The sequence below is a fragment of the Anolis sagrei genome, chromosome 5 (assembly GCF_037176765.1).
Source record: "Anolis sagrei isolate rAnoSag1 chromosome 5, rAnoSag1.mat, whole genome shotgun sequence".
Classification (NCBI taxonomy): Eukaryota; Metazoa; Chordata; class Lepidosauria; order Squamata; family Dactyloidae; genus Anolis; species Anolis sagrei.
The window spans coordinates 193596718-193613398 of NC_090025.1; the positions used below are offsets into that span (position 1 = coordinate 193596718).

General features: G+C 42.5%; 1 protein-coding gene across 1 annotated transcript in view; it reads left to right on the forward strand.

Moving 5' to 3' along the window:
* Positions 1 to 16681, forward strand: part of LOC132775617 (collagen alpha-1(VII) chain-like) — a 92526-nt gene that overhangs the window by 59914 nt on the left and 15931 nt on the right. Inside the window, exons 29-38 of the mRNA XM_067468516.1 lie at positions 149 to 244; positions 1149 to 1175; positions 4438 to 4491; positions 6386 to 6457; positions 9762 to 9821; positions 10039 to 10074; positions 12081 to 12125; positions 12288 to 12323; positions 12472 to 12516; positions 14495 to 14530. Coding sequence (XP_067324617.1) covers positions 149 to 244; positions 1149 to 1175; positions 4438 to 4491; positions 6386 to 6457; positions 9762 to 9821; positions 10039 to 10074; positions 12081 to 12125; positions 12288 to 12323; positions 12472 to 12516; positions 14495 to 14530 — 507 coding nt within the window. The remainder of the gene's footprint in view (positions 1 to 148; positions 245 to 1148; positions 1176 to 4437; positions 4492 to 6385; positions 6458 to 9761; positions 9822 to 10038; positions 10075 to 12080; positions 12126 to 12287; positions 12324 to 12471; positions 12517 to 14494; positions 14531 to 16681) is intronic.

Here is a 16681-nt window from a genome sequence, read left to right on the forward strand (position 1 = left end):
CTTTCAGCCTGATTTAGGGGCAAAGATTTTCCTTGAAATGGCATTTTTTTAAAGTGGATACTGATTTGAGAGTGTGGAGGAAGGATCTCAGGGCCACATGATTCTCTATATCCACCTCTGGTCTGATATCTGGTCTGAATCTTTCCAGGGTTACAAGGGACAACCAGGAGTGCCAGGAGTGGCAGGCCCTCCAGGTTTGCCTGGTTTACCTGGACCTCAAGGACCACCTGGTTTGTCAGTCAAGGTATGTATGGGATGGTGAGCCTCTAAGGCAGGCATGGACAAACTTGACCCCTCCAGGTGTTTTGGACTTCAATGCCCACAATTTCTAACAGCTGGTAGGCTGTTAGGAATTGTGGGAGATGAAGTCCAAAACACCTGGAGGGCCCAAATTGGCCCATGCTTGCTCTAAGGTGAACTTGTTGCTGGTGTGTTGCCTGGGTTCACAGAAAGTGATATTCAGTGTGGGAAACATGGAAATCCACACTGAACAAGATTTGCTGAGAAAACCCCTTGATGGTCTTGTCTCAAGACTCATATCAAATTAAGGCCCACAGTCCGAATCTGGCCCACTATGTCATTTTATGTGGCTCTCCAGATGATGGACTATAATTCCTGTGTCCCTGATCATTACACATTATGTCTAGAGCTGATGGTAGTTGGGTACAGTAACATCTGGAAGGGTGCAGTCTGTTCAGTTTAATCAGGATGATGGAGTTTGCTTTGAGATACAAGGCTCATGGATATGACGCCTGACTTTTCAATGTTCTTTAACCTTTCCTCAGTATCAGAAACACAATTTTTGGTGACTTGCAATTCCCATTATCCCCATCTACATGGAGGTAATCCAAAGTTATGGGAGTTGTCGTTCAATAGCATCTGGGGATCCAAACTGGTTAAATACTAAAATACCTGACCACTATGAATGAATACACACACACACACACACTGTGTGTGTGTGTGTGTGTGGATAAAATCCATGGATACTGAAGGCATGTGTGTGTGTGTATGTATATGCATATATATGCCCTCTGTATCCATGGATTTTCCATTAATGGTATTTGTAGGGCTTTCTTAGACAAGGATTAAACTTTTGTGAACTCCTTCAAACTTTAGGCATTCTATAATATTATTTTTCTCTATTCCAGGGTGACTCAGGAGATCCTGGGATCAGAGTAAGTGGTCATCCGTTTTACTTCTGTTTTCTTCTATAATATTATGCCTCTTTCATCATATGAGGGTTGAATGAAAAGTAATGCCTCCACCTTCATAACTCCTCAGCAGATGGCAGTACTAGTATGCGGCAGGTACTGGCTTGTTCAGTAGACTCCCCTCTACAGTCCCATTTTGTCAGGAAGCCTTAGCATTGAAGTGCGAAGCATGGGACCCTGTGCAGACGGTCGGTCAATGCAACTTAAATAATGTGCACTCATTGAATTCTTGACAGCAGAAGGTGTCATGAATGACTTTTCAATAACTTTGAAGCATAGGTTCTTTTTATTGCAATTTCCACTGTGAGAAGGTATATTAGATTACAGAAAACATTTATACAAAGAATGACATTGGACATGCAGACATACAGATTCTATGCAACTACATTGGATTTACAATTACATTGGTTAACAAACAAACAAAGGGGAATTACATTTTCACTCAGCATTCACACACATGTACACGCATTCATCCACAGGCATTCAAATATTACCATATCCTTTTCTCCCTTTTTGGAGAAGCACCTGTTAGGCCAGACCCTGCTTTCCTGCAGCCTGCCAATGCATAGTTCCAAAACTTCCATAATGCTTTAACTCCAGAACACTGAAATGCCAAAACTTCTTCCCTAAGAACAATGCCAAGGACCAGATCTCTGTTTTCCATACAGCAGAACCTGACTCCCTGCACAAAATCCAAGACTCCAAAAGCGCACTTCTTCCTCTTCCCTTGAGAAAGAAGCCCCAAAGTGACCAGACTGCTCCCTTGCAGATCTGCCACTATCTGAATACACCATCTCTCTCCTTCCATGGAGCAGAGCGTGGCAGGTGGAACAGACTTCTCGGTCTGCCACGATTTGAGCATTATTAGTCTGAGTCTTTTATAGGAATATTCTGTTGATGTAGTCCCAAAGTTGTAAATGAATGATAGACATCTTCCATCCTGGATCCATCTCAGTGTTGATCTTCTTGATTGGTGTTAACAAACACAAGGCTTGTGTTGACTTCCTTCTTAACATAAGGAAGGTTGCAAACATTTCCTTTATCACTGTCCCATTCTTATCAGAGTTTACTCTTCAGATCTCATTAACAGGTTTTAATCACAAAGCAGCAAGCAGGTAGTTAGTCATTGCAGGCCTTGATATTATATTGGTGTTTCCAAAATTATTATCTCCATCCATATATCCTTCCATTCTTCCATTCATTCCCACACATCATTTTAAATTCACATTTATTAAATTTACACATTGAATTTCTTATTACAGAAGGTGTCACCTCAACATCTTTAAACTTACTCGCCCAACAACACACAGTACTCACATCAATACAATTACCACAAACAGCTTGCATTCTCTAATGAATCTCCTTTGGGGCGACACCTTCTGCTGCCAAGAATTCAATTACTGCACGTTGCTTAAGTCGCATTGACTGACCATCTGCGAAAGGTTCCATACTCCACACTTTAACAACACAACCATTCAATGCTAAGGTTTCCCGCTAAAATGGAACTGTAGAGGAGAGTCTACTGAATGCATACCAGTACTGCCATCTGTTGAGGAGTTACGAAGGTGGAGGCATTACTTTTCATTCAACTTTTGTAGTTGATATTCCTTCATCTCCAAGACTGGTCAGAGCTTTAATGGTCTGAAGAAGAAAGACAAATGAGTGTCCAAACTCAGCAGAGTTTGAAAATGTCCCCTTTTTGGGCCACAAATTCCAGAAACCTCTATGGTTAGCCACTTTGAGTCTCTCATGAGAGAGAGAAAACGAGGGATATGAATATTAAGACTACTAAAATTTGATGATTCTGGGAGTTGCCAACCCACCTAAAGGAATTTACCATAGATTTGTGCTTGATCCTCCATAGTTATCCACCCTATGTGTCTCTTGAGAGATAAAAAGAGGAATATAGCAACTCCTTCTCCTTCAACTTGTGTGAGAACTTGGAATCTATTGTGTAATTGCAGCTGAGTAGAAGTATTTTGAGGAGACTTCCTGGACCTATGTCTCTTTCTAAGGGTGACATTCCTTCAAGCCTAAAGGCTGCCCACATCTGAAGTGATCACCTCATGATCCTTCCCATAATGTTGGTGTGTTGTGGGTTGCTGTCTAGGACAGTGTGCTATGTGGTGTCCAAGAACAGCGCGAGTTCCTGAATGTCCTTAAGGGTCTTAATATGGTTCTCGAGTTCTTGGATCCTCTGTTCCATGTGAATGATCTGTTTACACTTGGGGCAGATGTAATTGTTGCGTGAAGAAGCTGAACATGCCACAGCTTGTGCATGAGACGGGAAGAGTTTGTGTTTGTTCCGTCTGCAGACTACTAATAACTTCCCCCTTAGTGTGTTTGTTTTATGGGGGTTTTTTTGTATGCAGGGGCAAAGGTGTGGGTTAGTGAGGGTGTGAGTTGCGCGCGACCCTGGCTTATATAGGTTAGACAGGAAGCAAACACTCACTCCCAGAGAGCTTCAAAGCACAGGGAACAATGAGTCACTAATTGCTTTCCTGAAACTGTCAATCTCTGCCTCGCAGCTAGTCTCAAACTCACACTCAGATTTCTAATGCACTCTAAGACAAGGCTTACCTGAAGCAAAGGGAGCAAAGATGGCTTCTTGCTTCCTCAGCTTCTGTGGGAACTCAACTGCCACTTGAGTTCAGGCCCTGATTTCTATAGGTTAAACAGGAAGCAAACACTCACTCCCAGAGAGTTTCAAAGCACAGGGAACGATGAGTCACTAATCTTTGTGCTCGATGAAGTTCCTATGAGGTCTAATGAAGCAGAAGCTCCTTTTTTTGGAGGCATTTAAACAGAAGCTGGATGGCCATCTGTCGGGGGTGCTTTGAATGCAATTTTCCTGCTTCTTGGCAGGGGGTTGGACTGGATGGCCCATGACGTCTCCTTCAACTCTATGATTCTATAATTCTATGTATCCTCCATGAAAATTCATTTTTTTCTGAATAATTGGTTGGCTATGAAGGAGAAGAGAAAGAAAAGAGAAGATACAAATTATGTGTACTTTAACGTACAGCTAGCAAGAATGAATAAATCTATACTGTTAGATTAATGCAGTTTGACACCACTTTCATTACCATGGATCAACATGATGGCACCATGGCAGTTAGTGATGTTACACTGCATTCATTTGACAGTGTAGACATACCCTTGGTCTGAAGGTTATTTTGAAATAAAGGGTTCACCTTTTAACTAAATGATTCCTTGTGTTGTGCAGGGACCTCGAGGAAAAGGTGGGACTAAGGGAGAGAAAGGTGAACCTGGAGAAATGGTAAGTGTGTTCCAGACAGTCCAGGTGAAGGGAAGTTGCTGTAGGAATCCTGATGGAAAATGGCTTTGGTAACATAATAATGATGTAATCATTATCCTGTCAGTTTAACTTGTATGCTATGGAGCCATGGTGGTGCAATAGGTTAAACCCTTGTGCTGGCTGAACTGCTGACCTGAAGGTTAGCTGTTTGAATCTATGAGACAGGGTGAGCTTTCATCTGTCAGCTCAAGCTTCTCAGACAGAGACATGAGAGAAACCTCCCACAGGATGGTAATACATCCGGGCATCCCCTAAGCAATGTCTCTGCAGATGGCCAATTCTCTCACACCAGAAGCAACTTGGAGTTTCCGAAGTCACTTCTGACATGATAAAAAACTAGTATGATGAACATATGATGCATCAAGCAGGGTTAGACTTGGGGGAAGGAGGCTTGAACATTGGAAGAAGGACTATCAACTATTCAACATATGTAGATGACACCACACTACTAGCAAAAAATGGCAGACTTCATAAATGATGACTGAAGAAACTCAAGAAAGTACAAAGACAGTTTTACAGTTGAACATTAAAGAGCTCAAATAATAACTATATAAGAGTAAGATAACCTTAAAAGAGAAAAAGAAGACTTTGAAATTATTCAAAAATTTCAATACATTGGATCATTCATCAATCAGAGTGGAGACTTGAGTCAGTGTTAGAAGCTGCGGGCTTGGAAAGTCAGGTATGAAGGATCTAGACGAGACCCTGAAGTATAAAGATGTATAATTGAAAAGTAAAATTAGGATTGTCCATGCCAGATTGTCCCCGTAGTCACCTACGGATGTGAGAGCTGGACCATAAGGAAGGCTGAGCGAAGGAAGATAGATGCTTTTGAGCTGTGGTGCTGGAGGAAAGTTCTGAGAGTGCCTTGGACTGCGAGAAGATCCAACCAGTCCATACTTAAAGAAATAAAGCCCGACTACTCATTGGAGGGAAGGATAGCAGAGGCCAAGATGAAGTCCTTTGGCCACATCATGAGAAGGAAAGCTTAGGGAAGACAATGATGCCTGGGAAAATGGAAGGAAAAAGGAAGAGGATCCGACCAAGGGCAAGATGGATGGATTTGTTTATTTTATTTATTTACAGCTTTTATATTCCACCCTTCTCACCCCGCAGGGGACTCAGGGCGGATTACAATGTACACATATATGGCAAACATTGAATGCTAATTTTTGACATACAAACATATACAGACATACACAGAGGCAATTTAACTTTTTCTGGCCGCCAGGGGAGCTGTCGCTTTCATCGTCCATCTGCGATGCTGATGAAGCACTTCCGCATTCCCCGCATGCTTCCACACTGGAATGCTTTGCTGGAGTCTTCTTTATGGCCTCATAAATCAGTTAATTTAGCCTCCCCACACTTTTAGGTGGTACCTTATTTTCCTACTTGACAGATGCAACTGTCTTTCGGGTTGCAAAGGTTGACAACAGGCTACACACAATTGGTTGGAAACCCACTCCAACCTGGGCTGGCTTCGAACTCATGACCTTTTGGTCAGAGTGATCTTAATGTAGCTGACACTCAGCCAGCTGCACCACAATCCCGATGGATGGGATCCTTGACGTGACTGGATTGACCTTGAAGGGGCTAGGGGTGGTGACGGCCGACAGGAAGCTCTGGCGTGGACTGGTCCATGAAGTCATGAAGAGTCAAAAACGACTGAACGAATGAACAACAAACAACATGCCAGCACACAATTTCCCATTTCTGTGTGTGATTGTAACATAAAGTGAAGAAAGCAGATAGGAAGAAAACCAGATGAGAAGAAATTAGGACTAAGTTAGCATGCCATGCCAATATAGAACCTCTCAAATCTTTTCTGAGAGCAGACTTTCTCCTTCTTTTGCAGGGAAAGGCTGGCTTACCTGGACCAATAGGACTGGATGGGACTCCAGGAGCATCTGGACCAAAGGGTGAAAAGGTACATTGTCTTAAGGGACATTAGGATAAACCTCCTCCCCAAAAGAACTATGGAATAGATCTTAAGGAACCTTCAACATTTTTCTCACCATCAATCTTTCTCATCCTCCAATCTTTGCCCCACTTCAACATGAAAACCCAAACCATAAGAGTGCTCTGCAAAAAAAGATCTGCTGACCCAATTAAACATATGTGGAACATTTATACATTTCTATATATTCTCAGAACTGCTCTCTATATTGACAGGATGGTCGTTGTAAAATCTGTTGCTTTTTTCAAGTGATATAATCTGAATGGCATGCTCTGGTTTAGCATCCAGCTCTTCTGTAAAGTAGATATTCATCCTGTGTACATGCAAAAGAGGGTGGAAGGATGTTGGAGTTCAGCCTGTGATTGTGTTTCCGGATCAGGGTGCTTTGGGTGTGGGGAATGATGTTAATGAGGTTCAAGATGAGTTTCAAGATGGCAATGGTTTGCTCAATGATATTGATGCAGAGAATGACCAGGAGATCCCTGTAGTTTCCCATGAGAATGTCCCTGAGGGGTGTGGGGATGATGAAGACATCATCAGTTCCCTCCGTGACATCCTGACTGAATCATCCTGGCTGCCTCAGTTTTCTCTCTGTAACATTTTGAAGCCAGTAGAGGGTGCTGGAAACCTTGTATTGGAACTTGTGAAGCAACAAGTTCTAATGAGGAAACTGAGAAGAGGGGGGAGATGAGCAGGAAAGGTGTATAAAAGGAAGTGTGGTGGGAAAAAGTCAGTAGTGTCTTTCTTTGCTGCAGAGATACAAGCAATATATTCATTTCCAAGCAAAACTGGCTTGTGAGTGATCATTTAATATTGCTATATAAAACCTACAGTCTTACAGCTTTCTGAATAGTTACCAGAGAGTTCTCATGAGAGAGAACATGAAAATAGCTCAGCACCTGGCCCAGCTGCAAAAGTTAATGAGCAAGTAGATAACAAGCCCAGAGATAGATGAGAAGAGATTAGTCAAAACAGGAGAGCCGAGCAATGGCTTCGGTGCTCTGATAGGCTTTGACAGAAAACAATAACAAAGCCTCAATTAAAAAGAAACCAATTTCTGACTGCTAGTGACCTAGCTAACAAGAGGATAAAAGTCTCAAGTTTGGGATGTGTAGTCAGATGAAGCGTCATTTAGAATCATGCCAAGTTCTTGTCCTTGTTCATGGAAGCCTTGCTTTAAAGATTCATGCTAAGATATTTCTTGTTTCATGATTTTGATTCCTGGATTTTATGATTGCTTACCCAAGCCTAGGATCAATGTATTTCTGATTTTCTGGATTGTTTTAAAATTGTGTGGACTTTGAGTTTATGGACTTTGCTGAACTTTACCTTGGACTAATTTGCTCCTGCTTATCTTCTTACCTAATTGGATTTACCCATTTCTTTAAAGTGCTTTTTGCTTTACTGTGGGTTTTTTTTACTTATCTTCAATAAAAGGATTGTTTTTTCCTATTCAACATGTGGTATTTAAAGTCAGAGCATTATTCCTGTCCTGGAGTGCAACAAAGGAGTGGTTGAGCTAGTGAATATAATATCCCCTTTCCTGGGGATATTATATGTGACAGTAGTTTTTGTTACATTGCATTGCATTGCACTACACTGCATTGCACTGCATTGTATGAGATGACATAAAGGGGAGCATTCACATTTATTCAGCATTCACTCCACATGCATACTATTCATCCATACTCACCATCCATCATCATTCAATTTATTTATTTTATTTATTTACTACATTTTTATACCGTCCCTCTCAGCCGACAGACAACTCCGGGCGGTTTACAATTGGTGCCAAGACCATAAAATACAATTTTAATACAATAAAAACAATCAAATAATAAAACCATAACAAAATCAATAAAAACATAAACATTAGGGTCTCTCATGAAAACATTGTCCAGTCATCATTCAACCATTCCATTTTCCTATGTCTTTTACACTGTATTTGGAAATGCCTGCTCAAAGAGCCAAGTCTTGACTCTCTTTTGAAATATTAAAAGGGAGTGGGCCAATCTGATATCATTAGGGGGGGGGGGGCATTCCATAGCCAAGAGGCCACCACTAAGAAGGCCCTGTCTCTCATCCCTGCCATCCGTACTTGTGACGAAGGTGGGACTGAGAGCCATTTTGGAAGGAGACGTGTAGACTACTAGACAGGCTGTATTCCTCAGAGATCTGCCACACTTTTGGAAGTGAAAAGTGTCTCTTTATGTAGCAACTTCTTTCTGTTGTTGTTCTGGATTGTTTTTCAACCTGTCGTTCAGCTAAACCTTGCTGATGCTCCATCAATTTTGGGCAGATGTTGTTTTTCTTCCTTAAAATAAGGAACCATTATTTTGGACTGCCTTAAATTTTTTTAAAAATGTGTCTCTGACCATGTAAACATGTGCTAATTACACCAGAAGTTCCCAGATCAGTTATGTCAGCATTTCAGCACTTTTCTTCACCTTCTTTGTTTCTCCATAATGCAGTTTTCCAGGTTCCAAATTTCTTACGATGGTGTCTTCAGCCTTGGCAAACCTTAATAGGCCCTTAGCCAGACCCCGATTATACAATTTCATTCAACACACTCATGACATCTACACTGCCATATAACCCAGTTTTAAATCCAGATTATCCACTTTGAGCTGGATTATATGAGTCTATACTGCCATATTGTGTCCAATTCTGGGCACCACAATTCAAGAGAGATATTGACAAGCTGGAATGTGTCCAGAGGAGGGCGACTCAAATGATCAAGGGTCTGGAGAACAAGCCCTATGAGAAGCGGCTTAAAGGGCTGGGCATGTTTAGCCTGAAGAAGAGAAGGCTGAGAGGAGACATGATAGTAGCCATGTATAAATATGTGAAAGGAAGTCACAGGGATGAGGAAGCAAGCTTGTTTACTGCTTCCATGGAGATTAGGACAAGGAACAATGGCTTCAAACTACAAGAGAGGAGATTCCATCTGAATATGAGGAAGAACTTCCTGACTGTGAGAGCTGTTCAGCAGTGGAACTCTCTGCCCTGGAGTGTGGTGGAGGCTCCTTCTTTGGAAGCTTTTAAACAGAGGCTGGATGGCCATCTGTCAGGGGTGATTTGAATGCAATATTCCTACTTCTTGGCAGAATGGGGTTGGACTGGATGACCCATGAGGTCGCTTCCAACTCTTTGATTCTATGATTCTATATAATCGAGTTCAAATCAGATAATATGGATTCTGAAACTGGATTATGCAGCAATGTAGATGGGGTTATCATGCTCCTCGTATAACCTTTCTTGGCTTGTGTTTCAGGGTGAAGCAGGGATTGGTGTCCCAGGGATCCCTGGTTTCAAAGGAGCCGAAGGAGACAAGGTAGGCTTCACCTTTGCCATTGAGATTTCTGGACAAACGGATGTATGTGGAACTAATACACACTGCATAATTCTAGCAGTTCAGTAGCAGTTTCACTGCCATGCTTCCATTGTATGGCATTCTAGATTCCAGCTAGAAGTTGTTGAGAGTTTCAGACCCACAAAATCCAAATTTTGTAATGACCAGGCTGAACTCCCTTTGTTTGTTTCCATTTAAGGGGATGATGGGACCTTCCGGACCTCAAGGACAGAAGGTGAGTTTTGAAATGAATGAATGTTGCATGTTAGACCTGGGTGAATGCAGTTGCAATGCTGAAATTCAAACTGTTTCCTCTTACATAATCCAGGGTGAGCAAATTTCACAGGTTGATTTGGACCTTTATTCCTTTTTAAAGAGGCAAAGTCACTTTCTTACCAACAGTGTTGATCAACAGGTCAATTGAGTTGCACATAACATCCTGTTGAATAAATGGCCCAGATGGTAACTGGACTTCATGACCAGTTGCTGTCTATATTTTCTGTGAGATCACATCATCCAACTGTGAGATCACATCATCCAGGCACATTATCACAGGGTGTCTGCGCCCTACACCACTGGAGAAATTACACTGTCTAGCCGGTATTGCACAAGCTGACATCTGCCAGGAAGTAGCAACCAATAGTGAAAGAACCAAGGCAGTGACATCTCCAGTTCATCCCCTGTTTGGATATCAGCCAGCACATCAACGACTTAAATGTAGAAATAGTTTTCTAAGATCTACAGAGACACTCGCCGGAACACCTCAGCAAGTGAGAGTCCAAAAGTGGCAGGCTCAAACACAGAACCTCAACCAATTGCTGATACCAAATGAGAGACTCCCCCCTGGGCACACAGAAAACTGAGTGACTTGAAAGACGCTGAACAGATTGCACTCTGGCACCACGAGATGCAGAGCCAACCTCAAGAAATGGGGCTACAAAGTGGAATCCACGACATGCGAGTGTGGAGAAGAGTAAACCACTGACCACCTGCTGCAATGCAACCTGAGCCCTGCCATGTGCACAATGGAGGACCTTCTTGCAGCAACACCCAAGGCACTCCAAGTGGCCAGATACTGGTCAAAGGACATTTAATCAACTACCAAACTCACAAATTTTGTATTTCGTCTGTTTGTTTGTTTTGATCTGTTAGAAATGTAATAAAATTGACTAGTTGCCCTGACACAACAAATAAAAATATCCAACTTTAAAGTCATTTGGACCAGTAGACGTCACTACATACTCTGAAATCCAAATTTATACACATGGGTGACTGCGATTGTGACCCGTGGCTAAAAACTGCCAGTTTGGGTGGAAAGGATGGTATTAATAGGTTGTTGTAAGTTTTTTTTGGGCTGTATGGCCATGTTCCAGAAGCCTTCTCTCCTGATGTTTTGCCTCCTCATAACCTCTGAGGATGCCTGCCATAGATGCAGGTCAAATGTCAGGAGAGAATGCTTCTGGAACATGGCCATACAGCCCGAAAAACCTACAACAACCTATTGATTCCAGCCATTAAAGCCTTCGACAATATGATTAGGAACATTAGAAAGAACTTCCTGATTGTGAGAGCTGTTCAGCAGTGGAGGCTCCTTCTTTGGAAGCTTTTAAACAGAGGCTGGATGGCCATCTGTCAGGGGTGATTTGAATGCAATATTCCTGCTTCTTGACAGAATGGGGTTGGACTGGATGGCCCATGAGGTCTCTTCCAACTCTTTGATTCTATAATTCTATGATTCTATCCAGACAAGAAACAACTGGGGACAGCTAATCACCTCTCAACAAAGGATTCCCCCAAACAGTAATATATAGCCTGCAAAACCTACAACAACCCAATTATGTTTAGACTTGGGTCCCATTTCCAAGATACCTCATTGCATATGTATATGCAAATACAGGTATGCCAGGATTTTTTTTTTGGTTGTGTCTGGAGTGACTTGAAAAACTGCAAGTCGCTTCTGGTGTGAAAGAATTGGCCGTCTGCAAGGATGTTGCCCAGGAGACGCCCGGATGTTTTGATGTTTTATCATCCTTGTGGGAGGCTTCTCTCGTGTCCCTGCATGAGGAGCTGGAGCTGATAGAGGGAGCTCATTCCTGCTTCTTGGCAGAATGGGGTTGGACTGGATGGCCCATGAGGTCTCTTCCAACTCTATGATTCTATGATGGTATCAATACATTTAATAAGCATACCATTAATAGTAGAAAATAACCCACCCATTCATTATTATTTATTTCTGTTTAGGGTGAACGAGGAATGCCAGGGCCTGAAGGACCAACTGGCTTGAGGGTAAGCAAATGAATGACTTGGAGGTCGATAAGCACAACAATAAGATTCAGATCTCTACTGACAAATCCAATCAGATATTTACAAGTTAAATCATTTCTGCAATTGGAGTTATTGGCTATGAATACATACTCTAATTATGTCTTATTTGTGTTTTAAATATAGGGTAAAAAAGGCCAAGATGGTGTGAAGGGGGAAAAGGTGAGGAGTCTGTTTATGAGATGGGTTCTACATGGTCATTTGCCTTCTCACACCAGAAGCGATTTGCAGTTTCTCATTGCTCTTGATGCAGAAATAAAATTGCCTTCTGATTGCATGATTGTGGAGTTAATATTCTGTCCTTTTCCAGGGAGAACGTGGAGAGACTGGGACAAAGGGTCTCCAGGGAATTGCGGTAAGACGGCCATGATGCTTGTGGAGGAAGTGGGGGAAGTTACCAATTTGGGGTCATACATATACATATACAGTCCAAAGTGTATACATTGTAATTAATCTGCCAAATTAATTTAATAACATCAACTAAGCATTAGCTAGTTTTCCAAATGAGTGCTAACAAGACCACATTGCCTTTATTTATTACTAGCTTGGGAACCCGGTGCTGCCCGGGTTATTTGAGAAAGGAATTGTGTGTCAAGTTTGGTCTTTATCAGTTATTTATATGGCTCGCAGTGGTCTCAGGAAAGTAGTGAAGGTACTGCGAGTCCCATCATCTGTGGTATGTCCTCCTTACATGTAGAGTGGGTCATGGGGGTTCTGTGTGGTTCTGTGTGGCAAGTTTGGTCTTGATCAGCCATTGGCGAGGGTCTCAGTGGTCTCAGCAAGTCCCATCATTCATCTCCAAAATCTTCCAAACCGCACCAGGATGTAGAGTGGGTCATGCGGGCTCTCTGTGTGAATTGGGATCCTGATCCATCATTGTTGGCAGTTATAATGGTCTCAGAAAGGGAGTGCAGGTATTGCAAGTCCCATCGTCCATAGTGCATCCTCCTTCAAACCTCAGCAGGATGTAGAGTGCATCATGGAGACTCAGTGTGCCAAGTTTTGTCTTTGGATGAGGGTCATAGTGGTCTCAGAAAGTGAGTGATGGAACTGCAAGTCCCATCATCCATGGTCCATCCTACTCCAAACTGCAGTAGGGTGTAGAGTGGGTCTTGTGGGCTCTGTGTACCAAGTTTGGTCTGTATTGGCAATTTTCTGACACAGCCTCAGGCCTTTTCTCCTCTTTGCCACCTCAGAGTCTTGGAATTTTCAGGCTGGCCAATCAGAGACCATATGCAAATTGTACCTCAGTGGTAACCAATCAGAAAGCTGCCACAAACACCTCCACCCTACGTCTGCCACACTCCCTCCACATACAAACAAAGACTTTTATTATATACATAGATTTTATTTATTTACGACATTTATATGCCGCCCTTCTCACCCCGAAGGGGACTTTACTGCTGACATTTCCAATCCCTGGTGATGCCAACATCCAAATGGCTTGTGATGCCTTCCAAGTTAGTGGTGCAATCAATCAGCATTTCCTTTAAGCCTGAGCTTCTCAAGGTGCTGAACATTACACTTATAATAGCTTCAGTAGATTGGACAGTGGCATTCAGGATGCGCAAGACACCCCCCCCCCCCTTCTCAGCCCCTTCTTGAGATAGGTATGCACAAAGAATTTGGGGAAGGAATCCCTCATTCTAATCTATTTAGGCTACCTACCCATAGAGGGCTAGAGACTTAGACGCAATCATAGAATCAAAGAGTTGGAAGAGACCTCGTGGGCCATCCAGTCCAACCCCATTCTGCCAAGAAGCAGGAATATTGCATTCAAATCACCCCTGACAGATGGCCATCCAGCCTCTGTTTAAAAGCTTCCAAAGAAGGAGCCTCCACCACACTCCGGGGCAGAGAGTTCCACTGCTGAACGGCTCTCACAGTCAGGAAGTTCTTCCTCATGTTCAGATGAAATCTCCTCTCTTGCAGTTTGAAGCCATTGTTTCGTGTCCTAATCTCCAAGGAAGCAGAAAACAAGCTTGCTCCCTCTTCCTCCCTGTGGCTTCCTCTCACATATTTATACATGGCTATCATATCTCCTCTCAGCCTTCTCTTCTTCAGGCTAAACATGCCCAGCTCCTTAAGCCGCTCCTCATAGGGCTTGTGCAGCCAGGGATGAAACCCAACAATATCCGCAAAAGCTCATGCTAAAATAAAAACCAGATGGTCTTAAAATTGCTTTACATTCTTCCCTTTTCCTCCTCCTCCTTCCTTCTCTCCTTTGTAAAGATTATAATGAAAACCTAATCATTTTCTTCTGTTTTTTAAAATAATTGCCATAATTGATATATATAGTTTTACTCATTTAGCCTTTTTGGGTGTCTTTTTAGGGTCTTCCTGGCCCTGTTGGACCAAAAGGAGACCAAGTAAGTAAGAACCGTTGACCTTTCCCTCAAGGATGGGAATGACATGAAACTGGATTCATACATAGATGGGCAACATGGATACAAGATGCCCTGGCTGCTGTGTAAGGAGAAAGGCTGAACATTTGATTGATTGATGAATTGATTGATTGATTACCAACCTCTGCAGCCTGCTTCTGGTCTTATGGAACAGCCTCTGAGGATCTCTGCATAGTTTATAGGTTTTCATGGAGAAAGAGAGGATTACAAAAGAGACTCAGTACTCAGTTTTGCAAAATACTGGTAATGACAGCAAATGCGGAGATCCATCTGGATTCTCTAAAGGTCTCCGTACTGATGTAGTTATTCAATATCTGTGGAGAATAACTAAATACTTCTGTAAAGGAAACTTCTGAGACTAAGTCCATGTAAGCCTATATGGCTCAACCCACTCCAGGTTGAGCATCCTTACCCAGAATTATGAACTACTCCGCGGTCTAAGATAGCAACAACTTTGCTTTCTGATGGTGTCCACTGTATACAAACATTGTTTTGCACACAGAATTATTAAAAATATTGTATAGAATTACTTTCAGCCTATGTGTATATGTGAATTATAAATGAATGGTGTATTTAGATGTATTGTTGAAGGCTTTCATCACCAGAATCACTGGGTTGTTGTAGGTTTTTTGGGCTGTATAGCCATGTTCTAGAAGCATTGTCTCCTGACATTTCACCTGCTTCTATGGCAGACATCCTCAGAGGTTGTGAGGTCTGTTGAAAACTAGGAAAATTGGGTTTATATATCTGTGGAATGACCAGGGTGGGAGAAAGAACACTTGTCTGTTGGAGGCAAGTGTGAATGTTTCAATTGGTCACCTTGGTTAGCATTTGATGGCCTGACAGTATTTAGGTGTGGCTTGTTACTGCCTGGGGGAATCCTTTCCCCAGCCATAGCAAATTTCTACATGGAACAGTTTGAAAAACAAGCCCCGGAAACAGCAACAAAAAGCCCACTGTATGGTTCAGATATGTAGATGACACCTTCACATTTGGAGCCATGGAGAAGAAAAACTAAACAGGACCACCTGGACCACCTCAACAGCATCCACCCAAACATCCAATTCACCATGGAAAAAGAAAATGGAAGAAAAACTGCAATTTCTAGATGTCTTAGTCATCCGCAAACCAGCCTGAACTCTTTGATCTTTGGGGGAGGCCCTCCTTTCGCCCTTGCCAGTTTGTCAGGCTCGCCTTGTGGGTACAAGGGAGAGAGCCTTCTCCTCTGTGGCCCCCCGACTCTGGAACTCATTGCCCGGAGAGATTAGGAAAGCCCCTACCTTAGAAACCTTTAAAATGAATCTCAAGACCTGGCTCTGCCGTTACGCTTTTGGAGAGTAGTCACATAATCTTAAGCTATTGCTCCCCTCAACGTTCTTGTCCTAGGAGTACACTCCCCCCTTGTACGAAGTCTGTCTATCACCCTGTCTCTCTCTATGAGTTCTCCCTTGCAAATAATCCTGCTCCTTTATCTTACCCTGAGTTTTTAAACCATTTTATGTACATGTGGCCTGCTCACTGTTATTATGTTTGGTTTACTGTGTTTTTATTGTTTATTGTATTCTTATGTTTTGTCCTTTATTGCGATATTGTTGTTTTGTTGTAACTTGTATTTTATTTTATTGTAATTTATTGTTTGGGCTTGGCCTCATATAAGCCGCCCTGAGTCCCCATTGGGGGAGATGGTGGCGGGGTATAAATAAAGATGATGATGATGATGATGATTAAACCAGATCAACAATTGGGTCACACAGTTTACAGAAAACCTACACGCACAGATAGATATCTACCTCAAAACTCCAACCATCACCCAAGTCAAAAAAGAAGCACCATTAAAGCCTTGGCAGACCGTGCAAAAAGAATCTGCGAAGCCCACCTCCTCCAAGATGAACTGAACCACCTCAACTGGGCTCTCCAGGCCAATGGATATTCCACGTCAGACATCGGAAGAGCTGCAAGACCAAGAACAAGCCACGAGAGTAAAGACGAAGACCCACCCAGAGGAAAACGGTTCTTGCCAGACATCAAGGGAACCACTGACTGCAGAGGGAAGCTGATGAGGAAACACAACATACAAACTATCTACACAGACCCACCAAGAACATTCAACAAATG